Source organism: Perissodus microlepis, chromosome 10, assembly GCF_051167445.1.
Source record: "Perissodus microlepis isolate ML-2025 ecotype Zambia chromosome 10, ASM5116744v1, whole genome shotgun sequence".
In the NCBI taxonomy this organism is placed as follows: Eukaryota; Metazoa; Chordata; class Actinopteri; order Cichliformes; family Cichlidae; genus Perissodus; species Perissodus microlepis.
The window spans coordinates 4,824,799-4,850,227 of NC_140470.1; the positions used below are offsets into that span (position 1 = coordinate 4,824,799).

The 25,429-nt window shown below is 39.7% G+C and overlaps 1 protein-coding gene across 3 annotated transcripts; it reads right to left on the reverse strand.

Moving 5' to 3' along the window:
- Positions 1 to 481: 481 nt before the first annotated feature.
- On the reverse strand, positions 482 to 24,696 carry robo4 (roundabout, axon guidance receptor, homolog 4 (Drosophila)). 3 transcript variants are annotated; one of them, XM_084941560.1, is made up of 19 exons: positions 23,631 to 24,696; positions 19,049 to 19,375; positions 15,897 to 16,054; positions 14,889 to 15,009; positions 14,568 to 14,706; positions 14,119 to 14,246; positions 12,663 to 12,778; positions 12,344 to 12,575; positions 12,140 to 12,261; positions 11,502 to 11,673; positions 11,191 to 11,388; positions 11,018 to 11,060; positions 9,721 to 9,833; positions 7,667 to 7,993; positions 7,499 to 7,576; positions 7,168 to 7,315; positions 4,614 to 4,844; positions 4,100 to 4,443; positions 482 to 1,718 (listed from the first exon to the last, which is right to left on the reverse strand). In XM_084941560.1, exons 1-19 carry the CDS (start codon positions 23,833 to 23,835, stop codon positions 1,591 to 1,593), a joined length of 3,330 nt encoding a protein of 1,109 aa, XP_084797686.1. In that variant the 5' UTR covers positions 23,836 to 24,696; the 3' UTR covers positions 482 to 1,590. The 3 variants fall into 3 exon arrangements, with proteins under 3 accessions (XP_084797686.1, XP_084797685.1, XP_084797687.1); XM_084941559.1 differs by having other exon boundaries at positions 482 to 1,772; positions 23,631 to 24,694; XM_084941561.1 differs by lacking the exon at positions 23,631 to 24,696 and adding an exon at positions 20,921 to 21,133 and having other exon boundaries at positions 482 to 1,772.
- Between the last annotated feature and the right edge of the window lie 733 nt (positions 24,697 to 25,429).

A 25,429-nucleotide genomic window follows, 5' to 3' on the forward strand; every position in this document is an offset into this window, starting at 1 on the left:
ATTCCTCGTCAACTAAGCTGAACTTTGACTGAAACATCAAGTCAAAATGCTGCAACATAATCTCCACAATCTCCAGGGAGACACCACAGGAAGAGTGTGGGAGAGTTAAAAATTACACTCTTCCTGTTCCCGTCTAAACACAGACATATTAAGCTTTAATTATTCTCTCCAGTGGCTTTGTAATTAGAAGCCAATATCAGGTAGAGCAGCATTATTGGTTACTCAAGCCAAACAGATGAGTTCTATACATCACCCTTCCTGCTCTGCACAGCTATGAAGAACAGCAGGAGGTCAATTAAAAATCCAGCCCACAGGCCAAAGAGGGGCAGTCTGAAGTTAGCCAACTCACACTCAGGCTGCTCAAATTTCTGATGACTAAGAACCAATTCACGGAGTCGTCATATGACTGAGAACATGCACACAGCAAGACTTTTAGTGTTTGTAATGTGTCTGTGAACAGGAATCAATGAGGGAAGCCATAAACAGAATCAATAATGGTACTGGTATTAATACAATTTCATCAATATACTATTTAAAGAGCATATGAAGATCATTTTAGCTTGATTTGTTACTACTAGTGTCAAAGGAAAAGCAGCTTCAGTGAAATATTGTTGAGTAGAAAAATGATTTTATTTCACAACTTATTCTTGTGGCTTTCAATCAATAAAATTACTTTATTCCAAACTATAAAACCATCTGCAATGTAACGTGAACAAAATAAAATTCAAAATACAAATACATTTCTGCTAGAATTAGTGGAATACCTGCATATATAAAAGGATAAACTATGCACGCAGCATTTTCATTTCAAATACTTCAAATCTTACTACAGTTCCAGGTATTTGGTGATAAAAGGTTAACTCGATTAATTACTTTAACTTTTTTTCCTAGTTCTGTACCTACAGCTTATTGCAAACAGGGTTTATAAAAACAACAATAAACTCAGGACATGCAGTGTCTTGGATTTCTTTAAATAATATTTGCTTAATATGCTGCATTTATATATATGTGCATATATATATATATACACACATGTTTGATCAGTGAGTGAAATCCTCTGTCTCATACGACTTCAGCACCAAATAAAATGTCCTGCAAAAAATACAGACATGTGCTGAGAGGGAACCTCCAGCACAGGATCTCTGCCTAATGACTGCTTTCTGACCATCTAGCAATCCTGCCTTTGCATTTCTCTGGCCTTTTCAAAACACACTGGGTGAGAATATCCTGAAGAAAGTATCTCATTATTGCTTCTCTAATGAGCGGAAAGGATGTAGAGAAGGAAAAAAGAGAACTTCTTCGACTCTGTGGAAGTCATTTCAAGGATGCTACCCTGAGATAAGTGGGGAGAAGTATTTAAAAAAGAGAGGCATGCATCTGCGAAGGTGTCCCAAACATATACAGTATGAGCTATATGAAACCAGATCAGACAGAAACAAAAATAAAAACCTGAATAAACGCAACCGCGTAACTGTTACCAACACTTCTGAGAACGTGAATGGATCAGTGTCTGTCCCTTGGTCTTGGGAGGTGTATCTGCAGCTCTTAAACTTCAGCTGTGGTAGTTCAGTCACCATTGTAGCAGAGTCCCTAACTGTTGAAGGGTCTGGTGTTTCTGCCAGGATAGTGTTCTGAGTACTGGGCTTCCATTTCCTCCATCCAGGCCATGCTCCAGTCCCACGCAGAAACAGGCTCCAGTTCGCCGATTGAGTCGCCTTCTGCATGGAAAGATGGGTACAAGGCGCTGAGGGGGGAGGCAGGCGGAGAGAAATCTAAACACAGGAGAGGACAACATGTTGACATTTCAATATCAAGCATGTGTCTGTATGTGCGTGCGTGAAACTCTATTTGCCTTCGGAGAAGCAAGAGTAAACATTTCGAGCCCTCTGAGGAGCACCTTTCATGATGATTCTCACGGGTGAAACGAACATTTCGAAGCTTCTTTGAAGCAGCAGTTTGTCCCTGAAAATAAAACTTTTCTAATTTGTTTGAGGCTCTGATGCAAACCGAGCCAATTCACACCAACCACTTTGTGCAGTCCAGTGGTAGCAACAAATTTAAAAGAGCTCCGAGCTCACGTCCAGAAACAAAACACAAAAACGACGCTGAAGCCTTGAAGCTATACAGGCTCTGCCAATTAATGTGAGAGTGTGAAAGTGCACCAATCTGTGACAAGCCTCTTCCTGCTGTTTTCTTAGGATTAATCCACACTGTACCCTTCAAGCTAGGTCTCAGATAAGTACACTGAACCTGCGTGTGCACTTAACTGCACAGACTTTTTTTTTTTTTTATTGGTAACTGTAAAGCAAAATATTTTAAATGTTACTGAAAAAACAACTGATAGGATGTCCTGAACACCCAGAAAATTTCACTTGACATACAATAAAATGAACCCATGACCTGATTCCATCATTGCACAAATGTTAAAAACGGGTACGCTTTGGTGTCAGCTGGCTGCATGTGATCCACAGCTTTGTACTCAAAGTAACTCAGAGTAATTGCGAGGGAACATAATCAGCTGCAGAGAAGCCACTTCAAGAGTTTTCATACTGTGTGATAGTGTGAAAATCAGCCAAGGCAGAACATTGCCAAAAGTGAGTGTAGTGAGTGGAATAAAGCTGCACGGACCCCGAGGGAGGGCAGGGTGACTGATGAGTTGACAAAGAGGGAAGTAGATGACTCATCTGGAGGTTCAATCTGCTGAAAGGTCCCTAAGTAATTCCTGGTACCACTAGATATTAGACTGAATGAGTTTTTGTCTTTGCACAGGGGGCACATGAACCAAAGCAGAAAGTCTGCTCAGACACGTTTCCGCACACAGTGAGACATCAGAAATATACGAAGAAGGCCAGAGAGGCCAAGCTACTTCCACAAAGCATTTTCACAACATTGTAACCCTCCATACCAACTTAGGGCTGCTCTGCCTTACCATTGAGCATCTTTCATAGATGAAAGGCCCCATCTAGTGGGGGAAAGTGGTAAGTACAACAGCGTTAGTGGTTTTGCACTTGTTTGTTTTCAGCCATTCCAATAGTGACTAAAAGCAGCAGCTCATAGCTTTGTTTATGTCACATGAAAAATCAGGGATTCTGCACATGGAACCTGAACTTTTGTACTATGAGACAACAGCACATCAGCTGGCAACTACACTTTATCATTTCAAAGTTCAAAGTGTTTTTTTAGTAACTGAATCATTTGATCTTTGTTTATTTATAATTCATAAATAAATAATAATGCTCCAAAGGATAGAGCAGTTTATGAGGAGTCACTGGTAGGAATGAACTACACCAAACCAACGAAGAGTTACACACTTGCTAACAACACTTGTCAGTGTATTGAGACACTGCTCTGTATAAGTTCTGTGTGCTACAGGGCTCCATTGTGCCTCAGGAGGTACACTTGACCCTCTACTATTTTGAAGGTCTGTAGTTTGATCCCCTTTTTCTTCGAGTCCACATGCTAAAATGAGACACACACTTGTTAGAGTGTGTGCGTCTAATAATTAGCAAAAGCTTAGGGCATAGACTAAAGTGCTAAATGAATGAATGAACTAAAAAGTACGACATAAACATGAGTCTGTTTATCCTTTAGTAAAAACTATGAGCCACAGTTTATGCTGACTTAGGTATTTCTTCTTCTTAGGTATCTTTTGCCCTGATACTATAAAAACTAAAACGAATCCTTCAGAAAGCAGCCTCCAAATTGTTTTCTTAAAATATAAACTTTTTAAAAACAAATGTTTTCGTGAGTAAATGAGTTTAAAACACAGACAAAATATAGATGGGTGACAACACTGAACACACTGATGGTTCAGGACTACAATTTGTTGAAAGTAGCAGATTTAAAAAAAAAACTCCACAGGATCACTTGTGGGAGTTCTGTAGTTTTTTAAATAGTATTTTTACTAGTATTTTATAACTTAACCCCACCCACTAAGTGCCGTGGGGTTAGGTTAACTGGTCATTCAAAAAAGCTCACATAACTGTGCGTAGTTAAATCTCATTCATTTCCACCATCATCTCATGAAAACGGATGTTTTTATAAATTTTTTTGCCACAACTGATTTTCCTATTTCAAAAGTGACATTTCTCCTGTTTACCTGACAAAGAGGCTCCGCTCATGCTCTCCGCTGCCATGGCCAGGAGATGAGCAAAGTTGGCACTGTCATTAGTGTAGCAGCTGTCCACGGAGCTGATGAGGCTGGTTCGGGCACTGGACAGGTTGCTGTCCATGACTGAGCTGATCGTGTTCCACAGAGAGCTGTCCCATTCGCTGTAGCAGGAGGAAGGCGAGCTCTGACGGCAGGCATGACGGAGACTATTTAATGGAGGTTCGGGCTCAGTGAAGGCGTTGTGCAGCTGAGCAGAGCGAGTCGGCCCGCAGATGTAATTCAGCGTCGAGGCAAAATGATGGGACAGGGAAGGACGCTGCTCTGGCAGGGCACTGCTGACACAAAGGAGCAGAATGGTCAGCTACAGTAACTGTGCATGCATCTGTATGTAGGCTGCATACAGGAGAAACTAAGCCGATACGCAGAATAATATCATGGAATAGTCATTATAGTGTTCACCTTTGCTCAGTGGTGACTGTAAATGGATTCATTATGGCTTTACCTCCATCTCTCTGGTTTAGGAGTGAGCTCCAGGTACTCGGCAGCTTCCTGTGCTGTCAGCATGCTGCCCTGTTCATTACTCTGTGACACAGAAGATAATGCAGTGCACAGGTGGCTGTAGGATGGGCAGCTGTTCTTGTTGCTGGGTCCCAGTTGTCCATGGGGGCCTGATGCAGGACACACTGACTGAAGAGAGCCCATGTCCATTGTTAGCTTTGTGGAACGACTAGAGCTGAGGGAGACGCAAACAGACTGTAAGACTTGTGTCTTTTTTTTTCTGTCAAACAACCTTTAGAAATACAGGAAACCACTGTATACATCACACTGTATAAATGGTATCACTGATTTTTATGCTTTCTTCTCACATTTTGTTAAACATAATGTAACACAAGCTTAACAAAATATATCATGTAAGACTTAATGTATGATTTTATTGAGGTTAGAAGTGCTCGTAGCTGCAATTCATAGTCACAGGAAGTTTTTTTTTTTACATAAAATATATTTATGAAAATGTGAAATTAGATAGCTAAGTTAATAAAGTGAACCACCACTTGTTCAGAAAAATTGTTGTTGCTGAGTTCAGTTGTCCTGCTGAGGTCAGACACAAACACAATTCATGCCAATAAGCTTATTCTTAGCTGTCTTTATCTTTGTACCTTTCTATACATAAAAGTCTACCAACTACATAAAGAAAAGAATAACCATTCAAATATGATAAAAGAAAAAAAAACTTCAGAGCTTTGACTTTTCTGCTCTGTATAGTAATTAGGTTCCTACACAGGAATGGTAAATGGTAAATGGCCTGTATTTGTATAGCGCTTTACTTAGTCCCTAAGGACCCCAAAACGCTTTACACTACATTCAGTCATTCACCCATTCACACAGTGACTTGTAGGAAGTGACTTGTAACAGAGTGCTAAACAGAGAGCACAAGAAGTCAGTGACAAGAAAAGACCACCACGTTAAACTATTCCATGTTTCAAAGCGAGTACCTAGTACAAGGGCAAAAAGAACCTGGTATGTCTGTGATATAGTGTAATGCTTTGTAAGCAAGTACAGAGAATATAAAAGATTTCTTTAACATGCAGCTGAACATTGATCTGTGCGTTTGGCTTCTGCAAATTAAAAAAACAAAACAAATATTTGACTCTATTCAACAATTTAGTGAATTTTTTGCTAATTATGAAATATTGAGTTAATCCTTTAATATGTGACACGATGTCAAAGAAGCCTTTAACTAACAAAATAAATCAGTTCATCCTCATTTATGTCCATGCAAACCAATATCTGAAACAACTCCCTGAGGTCCTTCAATACTAGACTAATACAGAATAGACTACTACAAAAATAAACAAGTAGTTGAAATGATCAAAATGTTCTGCATCAGGCAGCTTAATTACTGGAAGTACTGGGATCAGTAACAACCACAATTATAAATATACAAGATGTCATCAATTAATGACAACTTTACTGGTTACCCTTCCAAACCAGCAGTCTTCTTGTGTCCTGTGTTTTAAACTCAGTGTTACACATATCTGCAAATAGGATCCTTATCATTGTTCTCCTTAAGTGTTTCCACTAAAGTGGGCACTTTCTGGGACAGAAACATACTCAAAGGACGGAAGTCTAAGTCATCGCTGGCCATTAATGGAAGGCTAAAAAAATAGAAGATACATGGCAGGAAGCAGGAAAACTTTGCTCGATTTTTTAACATTTCTTCTAGTTATTTGCATAAAACAACTGAAACACTGCATAGAAAGAAATATTAAAATACACACTACTGTAATGCTTTGCAACCAGAGGGGCAGGACATATCCAGGAGGTATGAGAGAAGGTGGGAGGATTTGTACTGTTGTACGATATTTACAATATAAAGTGAATTGAGGAAATTGTTGTTGTCGTCTGGTGCTATGTAAATAAAACTGAACTGAATTTCAGTCTTTCATTCTGGACTAGCTAGCTAACATTTTCAGATGGCTCAAAGTTCCCACTGTGACAAAACTAAAGCATATTACTGTCCAACTGAGTGAACCACAATCACATCTATTTAACAATTTCAGAGTTTGAACAGTGTGTCCCAAACTGACTTGAGGGTCATATTAAGGTTAATCTCACATCGCTTTGTGACAGTGACAGCTAGTGTCTGCTACAGATTAGTAAATACATTCTGTTTTTATCAGTGGAATTGGAGAGGTTACAAAAACAGAGGTTTTACTGTTGAAGAGTTTATTGTTACTCTTCAAAAGTACCTGAACAAACAAACTCACAGCCTGCCTTAGAGTTGAAGGTAGTCTGCATTCTAGCTGCACTATAGGAAGGAAATATCCTGTATTATATAGATAATATACTACCTTTATGCCAACTAAACTATCCAAAAGACTGACGTATACACTGGTTTTTATAGGGTTATCTGAAAACCTGCATTGTCAAGTCTAATTTTTCAGTTGCTGATGAGGAGTCAGAAACAACTAAATCTGTTTTTTTCTTCATTATTCCCCTTCTACACAGCACCTGCATTTTCCAGAACAATATCTCCATTCAAGTGTTTATCTCACCCTCCATCTGAGGTGAGGCTTTGCGTGTCAGTGGCGTCCTCGGTGGGTACTGGGGGAGGGGGCAGCAACATGTCCATAAGATGTAGTGATGCTGAGTAATGCAGCAGACGAGGACAACCCACAGGTTTACCACTGTCTGGATGTCCACCTGGATACACCATAGCAAACCATAGCAAAGTATAATTATCCAATAATTCCTTTTATTCCAGATTCTATAAGCATCATTTTAAATTTCGGGACTACAAAAAAGTTTGATCTGTGTACAAAATGTTTCTTACACATCCACTAGGTTTGTGGACAATAATGATTTAATTACACAGATTTAAAGTACCGTGCTGGAGAGCTGGTATGTGACTATGTCGCTGGGTTCTTGTTGAAAGTATAGGGACACTGCTCACTGCATGCAGCTCTGTGGAGAAAACCAATTGGCCAATTCACGTTACTCAAGAAAGAAAGAAATTAACACTGCATTTCCAGCTATCCACTGCTCCATATCTACCTTGCTTGCTGTGGTTCTTTTCCCATGATTCCCTTAGCACACCCATCTTGGGCTGGGGTCGTATGGCCTGTTTCCATGGCAGAGCCTCCCTGCTGATGATGGGTGAGGGCTTGCTGACAGGGTGAGTAAATATCTGGATAGTTTCGGGTCCTTCTTTGTGGGGCAAACCATGAGACATTTTAGTGACACGTCCTGGACTGTTGAAGGTCTTAAGACCACTGCCCATGAGGTCCACGTAAAAGGTGCCGTAGACACCGCAGCTATCGGTCACAATGGGAACGGTCGACTCCAGGCAGCTGCTGTCCTTCTTGGATGAGACTGGGAGGCCTAAGAAAACAGAGAGATTTATAAGAACACAAGTAGAACAAAAGGCTGCATCCCAAATTGCAAAATACTGTATGGGTTTAAAAGGTTTCTATGTTTCACACATTGGGCCACAAAGTCAAGCTCGGCAGTAATCCCAGGAATGAGTTGAACAAACACAGCTGTCAAATCTTATATAAGACGCGCTATCTGAGCAGCTTTAGCCTGCACACAGATGCCTAAGAATCTTACAGATGTAGCACCTTCAAGCTGTTCTACAACCATCACCACCCGGGCACTTCTTTTCAGGCTTTGTCTTTCTAATCACTGTAGTAGCTGTGGCCATTAAGGCCTGTTCTGTTCTACTCTGGGTCTTGCTGCTGCTTTCCCTTCTTGCAGCTTCATGTGGCACAGCCATAAGGTGGTTAGCAGTGTCACTTCCTGGTTTGAACCCCAGCTGGAGTTTGCAACTCTGTGGAGTTTGCATGGTCTCTCTGTGCCTCTAGGTATTCTGGCTTCCTCCTATAGTGAAAAGGCATGCATACTGGGTTAACTGGATATTCTAAAATGACTGTGGATGTGAGGAAGCTAAAGACGGTCAATAAAAGAAGCTCTACATAAATGTGTCTGTTCATCTCAAACAGTGCTGTCATAAAGCTCCTCCCATGTTTGGATCCAGTCTTTACATTACTGCCATCTTGTGGCTACATTTAGGTATTGTCACTGAAAGCTGTGCTTATGCTCACTGGAAACTGAGCACAAAGTATACCGGCTCAGCTATCACTGCTCTGGAATCAGCTAGGATCTCCACTTTGTATGAAAACACAGTTTGCATTAGCCAGTAAACATGCTTTGGTGATTCAGCATCAGAACAGTTTCAAATTAACATCCAATTAAATGTCTGCCCACCTGCTGTGCCAACACTCCACAGTCATTTTCATTAATATTTGGATTCCCCGCATAGATATTGACAGTTTACCATGTCACACACGACTCAAAGCTTTTAATTCATCTGATCTGTTGTTATTAATACATCTGGTCCTCAAAGGACAGCCATAATACAAACATATGCATTAAAAAAAGGTGATGCTGAACATTAAACAGAATCTAAAGTACTTAAAATGAGCTCAATATTAAACATATCCAGGATTAATAGTAATTCTTTTAACACCGATGGAGTGTTTACAGTGAAAATAGAATATCAATCATATATATTTCATTTTTGTTTGAGCAATTTGTATATATTAAAGCCATTTCTTATATTTTGTAAACTGTGTAATATATATTGTATTATTTAATTAGTTCAGTCTGTTACTGTTATTGTCTTGAAGCAAATGTAGCCAAATAATTTCCTCAGGGATTCATAAAGTATTCTGATTCTAAACTGCCTTTCTGTACCACAGTCACCAAATGCCTCTCGTGTACATACAATGTTACATACAGTGTAATGTCTATGTGAGAATAGCACATGTTGTAGTCCAGTAAATTCAAGCCAGCAGCACAATTTCAGACAATGTCCTAACCTAATTCTCCAGATTGTTTTACATGACGTCTGAAAACAGTTTATGTAGCATCATCAGAATCATTGGTTGATTTTTTTCGTTTCCTCAACAGTAAGCAAAAAATCTTTGGTGGATTTTAAGAGGTCACCACGAACCCAAACAAGTAAATCTAGTCAGGTCTGCTGTAGGACAGCAGTTTGAGGGAGAAAGAAGTCATCATCAGTCTACTGTTTTGCAGTCCATACTCACTGGTGCTTCGGATTCCTGGGTGATGCTGACCTTGGGCCCATAGGTCATGGTACTTTTGACTCAAAGAAGGTCTCCAGCCTCCGGGGATCCACGGTGAATCTGGAGCTGCCATCCTGGAGAGAAACCAAATCAAACCAAAATGAACTCGCTGTAACCAAACGTCAAATATTAGAGACGTTTTTATGCTGTAACATAGACTCATTATCTCCATATAATATTTATAAGAATCTCACTTTGTGTTCTCTACCATGGATACCGCGGAATTCTTGTTAACAAATGGCTTTTTACTTTTGAATAGTACAAAACACTCTGACAGTGGAGGGGAAGATGAAGCATGTTCGATCCCCGTCTGCTCCAGTCTGCATGCAAGCTACTAACCCCGAGCTGCTTCATATGAATACGTGTGAATGTTTGGTAGGAGAAGTGCTTGTGCGAGTTATGTAAAGCGCTGTAAGTGCTCAGAGTAGAAAAGCGTTATATAAGAAGCAGTGGTGCTCTAGTATTTACCTAACCATAGTCATGTCAGAGGCTGGCACATCCCGAGTTTGAATAAGAAGGCAGCAGTACTGCAAACCATGCAATGATGGAAGCAAGAGAAAAAAAATGAAGGTAACTTGGAACAATTTTGAACTTTTTTTTAGAGTGAATGCAGCCATCGAGGGGTTGGTGAGTTTATTTTCTACTAAAAGTTGTAACCCCATTTGGTGGTTTCTGTTCAATATTTTGTGATGCTCATGTTTCGAAGGGTTAGGTCACTCAGTAATTCCTGTGTAAAGTATTGAGTCAGTAAAAGGAGTCTTTCCCTTTAAAGCTCACACAGATAGATTTAGGAAAGTACTGGATTGAGGAAAAGTAAAGAGGACTGGTTCTTACGTAGTGCTTTTCACTAACATTCACAGATGAACACATTACAGAGAGTTCAGTATGCTGTCCAAAAATGCTTAGTCATTAAGTTAAGGATCTGACCATCAACCTTCCGATAGGCAGAAGACCTGCTCTACCTTGTACCTTCACTACCCCCCCCAAAAAAGTAAAGATATTCCCTCCTTTACCCTACCTAAACTTTTTTTTCCAGGTGAATACTTTTGGTGGTGGTGAAAACAGATTTTGCTTCTGTTCAGCCTACTGCTTACTCCCTGTGCTTCTTCAACGCGCCATCAACTAAAAGCAGTTGTTTTTTTGTCTGTAAACAAACATCTAAGAGAATGAATGTGATACATTTAACCAGTGGTTTGAATGTATTCCTGTCACTTTATTGTCGTAACAAAATCAAATATGCATCTTCTTTTCATTTTACCTGTGTTTTATAATGAGATCTTCACCGGCTAGTCTTCGCAAACCTAAAAATAAAGGAAGATATAGTATCAACAAAATATGCATATTATTGTTTATCACAAAGCCTTTGTGGGTATATTGGAGGTTCAGCTTTTTCTTTTTACTATGGTGAACATTAAAGCCTTAAACTCATACCTTTAGCCTTGCCAGGTCTTGGTATCAGCTGACCGGTCCTGCTGTGGCGTCTGAAGAGACAGATCGCTGCACCCATCAGAACACACCACAAGACAGCGCCGATGCTGCCGAGCAACACAGGGTCCTGAAGAAAGGCCAGGACCGGGGACAAACGCCGCCTCTGGCTATCTGACTCGGGTAGTCCACCTAACTGTGAGTCTGAGCAGCAGAATGGAAGCACATTATGAATGAATACAACCCAGTCTGAGAACACACGCTGGTCTTTATCTGTCCTGATACAGAAATAAAAAGTTGACAGCTGTATTGCTCACTGATGACAAATCCATGAGGGTCACTCAGCATTCCTACTCCAGCCCCATTGACTGCTGCTATGGTGACCCAGTACTGCTTCCCTTGTTTGAGGCTAGAGATATGAAGGCTCAGTTGGCTACTATCCACAGTCCAGTTTTGGTACTGCTGCTCTTCGGGCTCCACACACCACACCTGAAGAAAGTTTGCATCTTTAAGAGTGAGATTGAAGCTTGTATCCACCCCATACATGATCAAAATCATTTGTGTGGATAAAGCTTTAATCACTAAACAATTCATCAGCTGCTCCACATGGACATACCAGTAACTGAGACTCCAGTTATAACAGAATAAAACATTCCTACTAAGAACCATGTGCTCTTCTTTATTAAATATTTAATTTGTCTACAATACAACACATTTCTTCCATCACAAAGTTTGCCTCAGAATCTTAGTGCACAGTGATTGGTTAATCTGTTTCTTGTTCCACTTGCTGATTAATTCTTCCATATATTTGTATGCAGGACTGTTTGTATCCCATGTTTCCCTCTTAAAATGACTCCAGCATGATTCATTACAATCTGTAAGGATTTATGTTTCCCTGAGGGTTTCAACAGTCTGCTGAGCAGATAACTGTGTCGTGCTGTCCTACTGTAATTACCTGGTATCCCTGTAAGATCCCATTGTGGGTGACAGGAGGAGGAGGCTCCCAGCTCAGATGGATGGTGTTATTCTGCTCATGATTGACTGTTACTGACACAGCCCGAGGAGAGGCACTGGGCACTGTAAACAGAGCACTTATTATTACCAGCAAAACACAATGAATATTCTCACATCACAAAGATAAAGTAAAAACCTTTGTCACCTGTCTCAGAAACTCTCAGGTGCCGGGTGTTGCTCTCCCTCCCATATAAGCCGCTGCCATAAGGCCGAACTTTGAAATCATACTTGTAGCCTCTCTTTAGGGGGCCCACCTGAGCCTGGAAGCTGGGGAATGTCACCTTCTCTGCTGCCCAGTCTGAGCTGGCAGTGAGCAGAGAGCGATACAGAACCTCAAAGCCATCAAGGTAATGCGGCTGCGCTGGGAGTGACTGGAGCTGGTCAGGGAGAAAATACAATGTGGATCGTGTACGTGTCATACTCCTGCATTCTTTCTGACACGTGGTGCAACAGCTTTCCCTTACCTTCCACTGTACGAAGGACATGTTAGAATCAGGGGCCATGACGGTGACGTTCTCCAGAATCACACGCAGGGATGACAGCTCTTTGTGGAGGTCTTTCTGCTTAGTGTTGGCAGCCTCTGGAAACACAAGTGGTTTATTCAAACCCATTGCATTAACCACAGATGACTGCAGCAGTGTGTGAGGACCTCTCTGTTGCTGGCCAGATTGTGCAGTGAAAATTCACCAGCCAACGTTAGCCTAGAGCATACTTGTTTCATGAATTCATTCACACAGCAAGAATCTACCGCTGACATAGAACTGCAAGGTTTCTTTGAACACAAACATGTTCCTAAAGACTCTAAACTTACATTACAGTCTTTCCACTGATACTTCAAATCCCTCAATTGCTAACCAAAGGATAAACATCATTCTTCACCCTCATTTGGTGCAATGATGATGGTAGGGAGATTACTAAACCCTCACAGCTGTTCAGATGGACTGAGATTTTGCAGTTATGAAGACCATAACATATGATTCACATGGTTCCCTCTCTGTTATTTTTCATTAACTGCTCAAATCTATGAGTAAACATTTTAACATCATGTGCATTGGACAGTGCAAAGATAATGATTTTTTTATGGAGAGGTGTTTAAGAAAGGTGTATGAGATAAATAAATATCCACAACTGTGGCATGCATAAGCACTTTAGTATCTGCAAGTGAGCATATTATAATGTCTGAAGCTGAACTAAGGTATTTTTTGCATCATATTTTTGCATATACAATTGTGGTAAGTTATTTTTCAGTTAGACAACAGGTACTCCATGATAAAAAACAGTTGATTGTCATGGACAACTCCAACACGAGTTTCAAAAACTGCTTCAACTCATTCAAATGCAAATGTATGCAGCAAAGCACGCCCACAGCTTATAAGATCTTACTCCAGAATGAGCAGCTGTGGTTAACGTTTCTGCTATTCTTCAGCTATTTACTGACCAAATCAGCTAATTTATGAAAAACACCTCTGCCTTTGCATCCTGTATATAATGTCACTTTGTTTTAATAAAAAACCTACAGCACTTTCTGGGAAATTACTGTTCTCTCCTTCATGTGCAGACCTTTGAACAAAGACGAACAATAATCTAATCACAAACCTACCTCCCAAGTGTGGACTTACTACAATCACGTCTAAATTACAGAATTCAGAAGACTACAACTAAAGTCGTAGACACCACATGATGAAATGAATTAGTTTCAGCATATCAAATCATAACAATCATTTCTAAACTGTGGCTCTGACTGCTGTAAAAGAGAGATATGTCACTGTGTGAAGGGAGCACTCATTTCCTACACTTAGAGTAATCGTAGGAAAACATTCTGATGGCCCACTCTGAAGCAGAGTGTTTTTAACATTCATCGAGTGATTGTAAAACACATGACACCAGATATATTTTAACAGCATTATCATGTAACCTCACCTTCAACTAGTAGCTGTGCACTGGCAGTGACCACACCCACATCATTGAGAGCAGTGCAGGTGTACTTCCCGGCATCCAGGGCTGTCACATAATGGATCTGGAGAGTCTGGTCTGGGTTTACGATGTACCTGTGCACACATGGATTTGAAATTTCACGTCCCCCTCATCTCGTCTAAAAGAATCAACATTTAGACATAGCATAGATTCAACTGATTTCATTTACAAGCCTCCATATAACTTAACAGCTTGATGTAGACAAAGATTAAGAATAATTTGGACTTTTGAATTTGAAAAACAAAGACTGCTCTGAAGCGCAGTGCTTTTTGGTGTTTTGTGTCTGTTTTACATAAAATGTTAACACTTAAAATCGCCACAGTCTGCAATGTTTCCACACCCATAAAGCATAAATGAATATTAGCCAGTGACCATATGAAAGGGTTCTATATTACCTGCCATTGGGCAGTGGTCCCTGCTCTCTGCTCCAGACCACAGCAGGTGGAGGGTCACCTTTAGCTTGGCAGTAAAACTGGGCAGACTCTCCCGCTCTTACTGATACGTTTTCTGGCTTCAGCACCAGTACGGGCTTGGCTGCAGTACAACAGAAGAGAAACTCAGAACTATGCTTTGCATGTATCAAAGTGTTTTGTTTGCAGAAGGAAAACTTGCACAGGGTAATCTTACAGAGGGTAATATTGCTTTGGAATCCTGACATTGCATTGGAAACTAGCGATGCTAACACAGTGATGAGTTGTTTTCAGTTCCTGTCTCACCCAGCACAGAGAGCCGAGCTGCCCTGCTCTCCCTCTCCCCCACAGTGTTGATGGCCGCACACACGTAAGCACCAGAGTGACTTTTCTCTGCAGGACCGATGATAAGCTTCCCATTCAGCTCCTGCAGCGGAAGCACAATGCAGACAGGATGTGGAAATCGCACAGGATCTATACACATATGTACACTTGAAACTGGTGACTTGAGACCATAAACTCATTAGTAGAGGTCACACAACAAAACGGCCAGAAGATTTTCCATCAGACTTCTTTGTGGAACCAGGAGTAACTCCCTGCTGGAAATGTAAAAGCATGCACTTTTTAGACCTCAAAGCTAAATTGATTTGTACTGACCTGCTTTCACAGGCAAACCTCTGCAAATGCATTTATCGAGAATTTATAATCTGACTTTTTTCCAGTTTTTTTAATACAATGGTGATTTTTAGTGAATGAATTCAATCCAGTACTATGCTCTTATCAATGCAAACAGTGTTACCTTAAGAACCATGCATTTACCTCCTGCTGCTGTTGTTATGTTAATCTGACAGCAATGTCTGCACCTGCATCTACAAGGCTGATTTCAGTGCCAGTATTCCTCATCTGATCCGTTTCTACCCTCTAGAGCGTTACTGTCAAACGAATGTAATATTGTTGTCAATTTGATGAGAATTACTCCAAGAGCTGGCTGCTGTGTTGCTGTTTGTTGGTTTAGCCGACGTGACAAATTTCACACTGATACTGGATTGTTTTGACATTCACCTATTTGGATCCAGCTTTTTCCTGCCATAGAAACTGCCCTGAAAGAGGTCCTGCAGGGTCATTAAAAGGGTTGGAACATGCACAAAGGTGTGGATGCTAAAAGTCAGAGTGCAAGTTCTTAAGAAGAAGCATCATGTGACGGTGCCCTTTGCATTTGTTAATAGTTGTGAAGTTCCATTTCAAACAGTTGTAAGAATCTATTTTACACAGGTTATATAGCTGTAATAGATTTATTAGGGGCAGACAGCTCACAGTGTAATGATGATCAGCACTGCTGATGGGCAGCCCATCCTTCTTCCAGACAACATTAGGTTCCGGATGTCCCACTGGGGGGCTGCAGGTTAAAACAGCCATTTCCCCCTCTGCCACTTCCACATCAGTAGGCTGCATACTGAACTCCTCCTTCAACACTGCAAAATCAGAGAGTTCAGGTTAAGCTTACCTGAGACCTATAACCATAAAGGATCTTTGAATACACTGAGAGATAAACTGTCTGCATGAGATAAAATGTCTATTTCTGCACCTGTCCAACCCTCAGCTGGGCTAAAGTGATATTTCCTCATATTCAACCACAGAACAGCCTTGACTCACTCGCATGTAACAAAGATATGCAACAAGCATGCAGTGTATTTTCTCTCAGTTTGAGCTTGTGAATGTGTCTGAAACCTTTATGAGAGGCATTCCTCTCTGTACTGCAACTTTTCCAGCAAGACAAATTCATGTGTCTCACTGCTCCCATCAACTCCAATTCATATTTTCTGTGGGCTTTACTCATCATTACTGAACCTTTTTTTTTTTCCAAGTAAAATAACCAGACATCTACCATAAATGACCATCCTCTTCAGTGTTATTGCTTTTTACTTTATAATAAAACTTGTTTGATCTCAACATTTTTAACATTTTCTCATTAACACATTTTATTTTTTAATTTATTTTGAATAAATTTTCATTTAAACAGAAATCACATTAGTCTGTTTATTTAATCAGACAGTTGACCCACATGACATTTTGCAATTTTAGACACCAGAATATGAAGGATATTATCTATTATATTAATCATATCATTATATATTATATCTATTCTATGAACATAGTGAAAAGCTATACAAACATAGAATGTTTTATAAAATAAACTCCAAAAAGGAATACATTATTTTAACTACAAATAATGCATTAATGAACATTCATGAACAACCATCAATCTGACTGCGACTCATGATATAAAGGCTGATGAGTCAGATCTAGCATGTGATGCTATATACATGAGACTGGAGTAAGACGAATAGGTAACAGGATGGCTTAGGGAGTGATATTGAGCCAGGTGGTTTTAAATGTTGGGAGTTCTGGTCCTCATACTGTAGGGACTGTTGTTGTGAAGTGGTGCTGTATAAATCCAGCTGAGCTGAATTTACCTGAAGTGAACTGAATTAAATCAACAGCTCACTGGGACACTGTTTGACTCCAGCAAACACTGACACTGTCTCTCTGTGACTGTAACCACGCACGTCTTCATCACCTCTCTGTATGAGTATCTGTGTGATGTCTTTATTGCCCCACCTCTGTTCTCTGATTAGGGTTTCATCTATTGTCTTTTTTAGAGAAAAACAAATTATAAGCGCATCTAGAAACAATTTTTAAGATGCATGCATCCAGCCAAACACTTGTCTGTACTCGGGCGAGACTTGAGAATGGATGCTTAAAAAGCATTCCGATGTTCAAAGACCCAGAATTCTCCTGTGGAAATAAGGCTGACGTGCTTGGAAGGAATTCTACTGTCAATTAAGTGCTTTAGCAACTGAGCATATCAAATATCTCAGCTGCTAAAGCACTTCATTACTGATTACTATTTTTGCTAAAAATGGAGTTGGAAATAAGTCTAGAAACAAACCAGAACAGGAGACAGGAAATGTGTTTTGATTGGTTCAGTAATGAAACTATGTGAAAAATATAGACATAAACCCCCTAGATCAAATTAATTTTACACATACCGCCCAAAAGTGGGCCAGACCTGTGAAAATCCCATTTCTTGGAGTGTGAAGCAGTTTGTCTGCACATTTAGTCCCTGACATATCTCAATATAAGAAGGAAACAAAAGTGCAATTTCAACAGCGTCTCTCACTATGCCGTTTTTCTACGTGATAAAGAAATGATGCTGTAGTAAATGAAAGGACTCTGTCCGCATGACTGTTAGGCTTGAATTGTATGAAATAAATGCATAACATTAGAGAAAAGTTTAGTTAATTTCGTTAATTCAAAGAATATTTCCTATTTTATTCATTTATTTATGTCTTTAACTGGATACATTGTAAAAAACAGACACTGATAAAGTAGAGACTGAAACAAAAGGAACTAATTGCTTATCTGTTACTTCATTACTCTAATGTGAATGACTGTGTGTGAGGTGCTTATCAGTAGTAAAATCCTGATGGAGTCCAAAATGTATGCCCTCCTTCACATTTTCCAACGGTGTCCATTGGCCCAGATAGGAGCCTTTGCTGGCACCTACTGTTTGACCGCCTGCTCCACTCCTGCTAAACAGGTGAAAATAGATTTACGAACGACAGGACTCAGTGCCGAGTCTTTAATTTTATTTATTTTCTGCTGTGTTTTACTTGCATCCATTTGAAAGAGTGAGTGTAAACACAAAACATTATTTTATTTTATATGCTGGACTGTGCAGAAAATAGGTTTAAAGGAATTTCTTCAAGTCAAAGACTGTTGCATATAATTACATTTTTGCTTGATGCAATGTGCATAAAGTTAAAGGATTAAAACTAATAAAACAAGTTTTAAAAAGAGACTTTTTCATTTGATTACATTTTATATGATGGAAATTAAAGGTGTTAATTTTTATTATTACTCTCAGTTTTTTTGCAGTATTTGTATATTTGAACATTCAGTGTCATTTTGGTTTTCATTTAACTTTATGTTGCTTTTAATTCAGTGTTTCTATGCTGTGTGGTGTCTTGTAATGCACTTCATAGGTCTTGTATTTTAAATGTATTATATAAATTATTAAGGTTGTTACTACTCATGTTTAAGGCAAACAACTATTGATACGTTGTAAAAATATAAAATAAATACGAAATATGACTACAGTGTAGTTGCACTACGATATGATTACATAAGGACTACATCTTTGCATGATTCATACATACACGCAGACACCAGATGTTCTTGCAGACCCTCATTTATCTATAAGGCCAACCACCCTTTAAGCCAACTTTCTTCTGATTGGTTACCTCGTGCACATCATGTTTCTGTGGAGCCTTGTATATGAAAAGACTAATCTAATCAAAGTGTTTTAGTTGTCAGTTAGACAGACAGTTCTTTTTATGCCTGTAGGGAAATATTTTCTGTGGTACAGCAGGTCCTATGAGTAGCCACACATGTCCCAGTCTCACCTGCGATAAACAGTGATGCATTACGGCTGGTGTCCTTCCCCGCACTGTTCCTAGCCACACAGGTATAGACACCCTCATGCGACTGCCCCTGTCTTCCCCCTTCCACGCTCAGAAAGAAGAGGCTCCCGTCTGAAAGGATCATCGGCTGCAGCTGGCCATCTCTCTTTGCGGTCTCTAGCGGCTGATTGTTGCGTAGCCACTCAATAGTTGGCTTCGGACTTCCGTCAGCGCGACAGGAGAGGGTGGCGGGATTGCCAACTTTCACCACCACATCAGAGGGGTGGTGGACAATGCGCGGAGGTCTCTCTTCTGCTCGAACCTTGGAACCTAAGGAGGATAAAGAGAGAATCGGTTAAGCAATGCTGCTCACGTTAGCTTTGATTTCCTGATTTTGTTTCTGTGTGTTTCACAACAGGAGATTTGGTGTAAATTACAGCACTTTTCTCTGTAAGAAGCAAACCTCAGCCCTACACATCGCCACCCCTGAGTTCCAGCCACTAGCAAAACCCACAACAAACAAATGTATGCTCTGCTACCAACAAACAATGTGTATTTGCAGCCAGTCGCAATGGAATGCCATTGTTTGAGCTTCCCATGAGACTGGATACCCAAAGACGGTGCACAGATGGTGATCAGCTTCCTGACAGGAGCGGAAGTCAGAGGTTCTCAGGAACATCCAGGCCAACAAAAGCTGATGGGAACTCCCTCCGCAACGGGACATCCGCCACAGAACAAAAGACCATCTTCAAGAGACACTTCCCACTCACTTTTGAAAACTTAAAATGTGGGAAGACACAAAGTCCTACAAGCATGTTAAATTACATCATTAAATCATCTTAGGTTAGCAAGGTTTGGGAAGGCAAGTTACAGCACAGACGCTGCTTCTTATTTAATTTATACTATGAAAAACACATACTTTCAATGTAATTTATACCAGCTGTGTTTAAAGAAAATAATCAGAAAAACAGGAAACTGAATTCACATCTAAACTGAATATTATCTTAATCTGACCCAACATTTTGGGAGTCTGAAATGGGAAAGGACAATCAACAAAACAGCTCTTGTCCCTCTTGAGCTGTTCTTTCATTTACTATAGGCGGAAATGCCTTCCCATTACAGCTAACAATAAGCTGTCCAACCTCATTGTCACTGTGTCCTTTCACATTCAGAGCAAAGGGAGGAAGCAGTCAAAATACCAGCATGTCATGGTCAAAACACTCTCAGGACATTTCTAAAATGCTTTATTCTTAGGAGGTAGGTTGTAATCAGGACGCTCCTGAACGTCACCAACATTTCCATTCAAACAAGCTGCACAAGCGGGGGAACAAATTATGAATTTATAAACTGTTAGAGGTTTACCCAAAGATCAGCTGGCAACAGATTCATTATAATTGTAACTATATTTAAAAAACAAATCCATTCAGCTCATGCGGCAGAAGCACAATGCAGACAGGATGTGGAAATTACACAACATCCATACATATATGTACACTTCAAACTGGTGAGTAACTTGAGACCATAAACTCATTAGGAGAGGTCACACAACAAATCGGCCGAAAGATCATTTTCCATTACACTTCTTTGTGGAACTGGTCTGTGTGGCCTGTTAGTGACTTTGACACATTAATTGTCTTACAGTTTTTTACAGTTTATCTGTGCATTGGTGAAGCTGCTAGAATTAAAGCAAGTGGAACCCTGAACACAGACCCCGCAGCAGTATTACAAACATCCCCCTCAAAACTCTAGGTTAGGTCTTTTTAGTCTTTTCATTTCATGTCAAGGATTCAAAGTAACACATTACAGTTAAAAGGCATGTTCATCTTTTCTAACACAGGTTGTTTAGTTGACAGGAAGAGTTCCAACAGTACTTACCGAGGAGGAGAACTCCAAACACGGGTAGAAATATCTTCTCCAAATAACTTCTGCTCATCATTCTGAGCAGCCAAGTCAACAACCAGGATACTTTCCTCTGATATTTAATTTAAAGCTGACCTGTTACGTAGCATTTACGCCTCATTTTCACAAAATTGGCATTTGAGGGTTTTTTTTTTGTTGTTGTTGTTTGTTTTAAAGTTACCGCAACTATATATATATATATATATATATATATATATATATATATATATATATATATCTTAAACTTAATTACTGCTCTATAACGATTACTCCCTCGCAGTCCCAACTCCACACAGCTGGGAGGTGCAGTGAAATTTAGCTTCCTGATGGAATGGTTTTCAAAATAAAACCACGAAAGGTCTCGAGGCACGAGGCTCAATCGTCCCTGAAAGTTGATTCTGTTCACCGGGACATTCCGTTTTCCTGGGAAGACCACGAAAAAAACCCGCTATGTTAATATAGAAATTATTATTAGTGTAGAAATAACTATTATTATTATTATTGTTATTATTATTATTTGGAAATAAATAATACATTTATTTGCTTCATTCCATAAAACTGCATTCTATTAGTGATTTTAATTGATGTGATTTTAATTTGTAGTCAAAATGGCGAGGTTTGTTTCCGCTTTTCTGACCACAGAAAGTTAAACGCTACATTATATGAAGCAAACTACTATCTAGATTAATGAATCTGTGTCCCCTGTGTTTATGTTATAGTAAGTTCTTTTCTCTCGTTGTATCTATTGCAGATACTTTGCAAGAAATTCAGGGTAAAAAGAAGTCAGGGCCACATGTCATCGTGGAAGAAACGTTTCATTACTACAACCAAATGTAAATCGCATAACACTATCAGAAATACCTGAGACCAGCAACGCTCTTTGGATTTTTACATGCCACAATATTACAGAATATAACCAGCTATTGAACAAAGAAAAGTAATGAATAAATGAAAAGCATGTCGAATTAAAAAATATTTGCCAGTGATTCTCACAGCACTAATTTATATTCTGTGGAGTCAGTTATAAAAGAAATAGAATAAAAGAAAATACATTTCTGATGACCACGGTAAACACTGCTATAAACAAACAAGCAAAACTTCACACTAATATTAATATCAATTTCAACAGTAGAGTTTGGTTTTGCCTTTAAATATTGTATTTTAGGTTTAATCAAAGGAATGGAGGAGGAAGTATTACATTTTCTATTTAATCATGAGCTGTTGTCCATTTTCAGCTTTTGTGCTAGCACTCCTATGAGGCAGGAAGTTCCGAATCTCTCCATGTTTTTATTTAACAATAGAAGGAAACTGTACATCTGCTCCTCATTCATTGTGTCCAGCAATTCAGCTTGAAGGCTTTGTCACAGTAGGTTTTACTATAGCTTTTTGTAGATATCTTAAATTACTGAACTAAAAACAGGTAAGAGATTTTGTACAAATATACAAAAAAATGAGTTTTTGATTATAAAAAAACCCATGCCATATAAGAATAAGTTCTACTACATCTCCTAAAGACAGAAAACAGTCCTGATGCTGAGTTACTTCCAAGTTTCCACAGTGAGGACAACTCCCAAATAAATGGACTACCACTAGTTCATTCTTTCTAATGGCGCACATAAATAAAGCATTGTGTAGTGAACTGTGCATTGTGAAGGTCAGAAAGGCCCGGGGCTAAGTGATGGATGTTTATATTGATCCAACAACTTAGGCTGGATGGCCTCGGCATCGGCAAGCTTTCAGCCTATAACAAAGGCTTTAGAGAGGATGAAGGATGAGTCGCCCCTGCAAAAACACAGCCCATGGGAATGGTGCTGGGACCAAGATGTGCGGAGGGAAGGGACCTCTTTCAGGCTGTAGACCAAAAGGTCAGAAAAGGTGTTGGAAATGAGGAAAAGAGGGTGGGAAGGCATTAGAAAAAATAAAGAATGTGTCAGCTGTAGTGAGGAATGTGACAAAATGTGACTTCAGAGTAAATTCGCTTGTAAAGGAATTAACAATCACTGTCAACACAAAAGGCTGAATTAACTTAATTTAACCCAAAATAGGTTGTCTTTTTTGGCGGCTTAAGATAATAATTAAAGACTGAAGACAACAACGAAATGCCGATCTTAATACACTTAATAAATCTGAGCTGATGTAACTACTATGAAGAAAAAATATAGATGCGACTTTATTACATACAGCCAATGTGTTTTCTCTTTGATGAGACTTACTTTTAAACATAATTGTGAACTGACTTTTTTGCTGTGACATATATAGTACACATCACAAATTTTAAATATGTTTTGTTTAGTAAAACAGTTAGATTTAAGTAAACATTGGATTACATTTACAGTTACATTACTTTATCTGGTCATTAACTTAATGCATTTATAGATCTAGAGTTTAAAATGTAAAAAAAAAAGAGTAAAAAAAGTAAACATTTTGAAGAAAAGTTATGATGACTTTTGATTTTCAATACTTACACTTTATGTAACAAGGATGCAAAAGGCAATGTTAGTAACATAGAAGACATTTATCTGTTTTAAAATCAAAACTTTAGTTGCAGCTCTAAGCCTGTCAGATGCACTACATGCCAGCCTATAAGGTGCTGTCATCTACCTTCTCACTTAAAGGTCTTGCACGAAAAGTTTCAGCTCTTCTGCAGCAGAGTGCTGTCTGTCAGCTCTGTGAGTTTAGCACTCACCTTTTCTCCGGTGTGCCCTGTTCCTGTGAGGTGTGTGCTGGTGTCCCCCACTGTGATGAGCACGCTCCTTGAACAGGGTCTTTGACCTCTTGTCTAAACCTGGCTCTGCTGGCATGATGCCATGGCACTTGCACCACTTGGAGTACTCTGCACAGGTGCAGAACCAGGACACCCAGAGAAGCCACACACAGACACGCATCTTCATGCTACGGGTCCAGGATGCAATTCCCCAACTCCTTACTGTGGTTCGGCTGTATCAACCATCCCCTCAGTCTACTCTCTACCGTGGCACTCCACAGACATTCAACATGTGACCTATCTTACGCCCCACTTCTTATTTGGAGATTTATGTTTCTCCATATTCCTCAGCTCCTCTTCCCTCCCTTCTTACTGTGGTTGCTCTCACTCTCTCCCTCCTCTTTGGTCTCCACCCCAACCCCTCTGAGTAGTAAGAAATTGGGAGATGTGGGGTTGGGTTGGGGGCAAACAATGATAAAAAAAACCAAAACAAGTTTCAGACCTCATGCTGAGCACATAGTGAGGAGAAGGGGACCAGGGGGTACTGTCTTGGGATAAAGAGGGAACAGAAAACAGGGCTCAGTGTAGGGTAGGAAGGAGGGGAGAGAAAGATGAAATAAGTGGGAGGTAACAGAGTGAGGCCTGTGTTCGCTAAGTCAGGTCACTTTCATTAATCAAATGTCTACCTACTGACTGATGAAATGCAGCGTAACAGTGTCTAAATATGGAGATCATCTCATAAACAGAATAACTGGACCTATTTTGATCATTCTGAAGCTGAGGCTTATAACTTTCAGAAAATGCACAAGAACAGACAGAAAGTTATTTCATTTTGTCAGATATTAGAGGAACCTTTATTTGGACTGCTCAAAGGCACATCTGAAATATTATTTTAAGTTCACATGCTCAATTGTGAATTATAACACCAGAGGAATGCTGCGTCGCTTGACAAACAATAGCTTAAAAAAGGACAAAAACGGGCACAAAGGCTCCTTTTTCTCTCACTGCTTTGCTTTAAAGTGACACTCCCCCCCCTCCCAAACACACACACACACACACACACACACACACACACACATTCCATACCACCATCAACACCACCGTACACTCCCTACCCAACCTCCCACCAGCCAAGTAGCCAAGCAAATTTGTAGCTGCCTGTCTGCACAGTATGAGTCTCATACATCATCTTGGCTCGCCCACAAGAGGCAAACAAAAGTACCAAGTCAACCTTGTCAGAATGTTCTGCTTGCAATTCAAACGCAGTCAGTTCGCCTGCTTTGAGTGGCCTCCCAGAGTGCACAAAGAATACACTCCTGATTTGATTTGCATTACATCAACCTATCAACAAAAACAAATGGGCTTCCAAACAGAGAAGCACAGATAGGTAGCAGCTTGGGCCATTTTTTCTGCTCTGTACCAGTTCCTTTCAGTATGTCTGTAATTTGTGACAAACAAATCTCAAATTGTGACCAAACTCAGACATATTCAGTGTATTTATCTAATGCCTGTGATGGGCCTTTCATTGCCTATGCACAAGTCTAAAAATACTGCGTGAATAAAAATAAAGAATTTTGCAAGAAGGTTGGTTATAATTATTTTCAAGTTGACTGGAAACTCTGCTCTCCGTCAGATCCAGACTGCACTGTACAAGTGCACTTGTCACTTGTGTTTCCTACAGAAAAAAGTTATCTTTATACTTTCTGTTACGACCAATCATAAATTGTATAGAAACACCAGAATTACTGCGAATTGCAACATCTTTCTGATGTGCGTTTTGT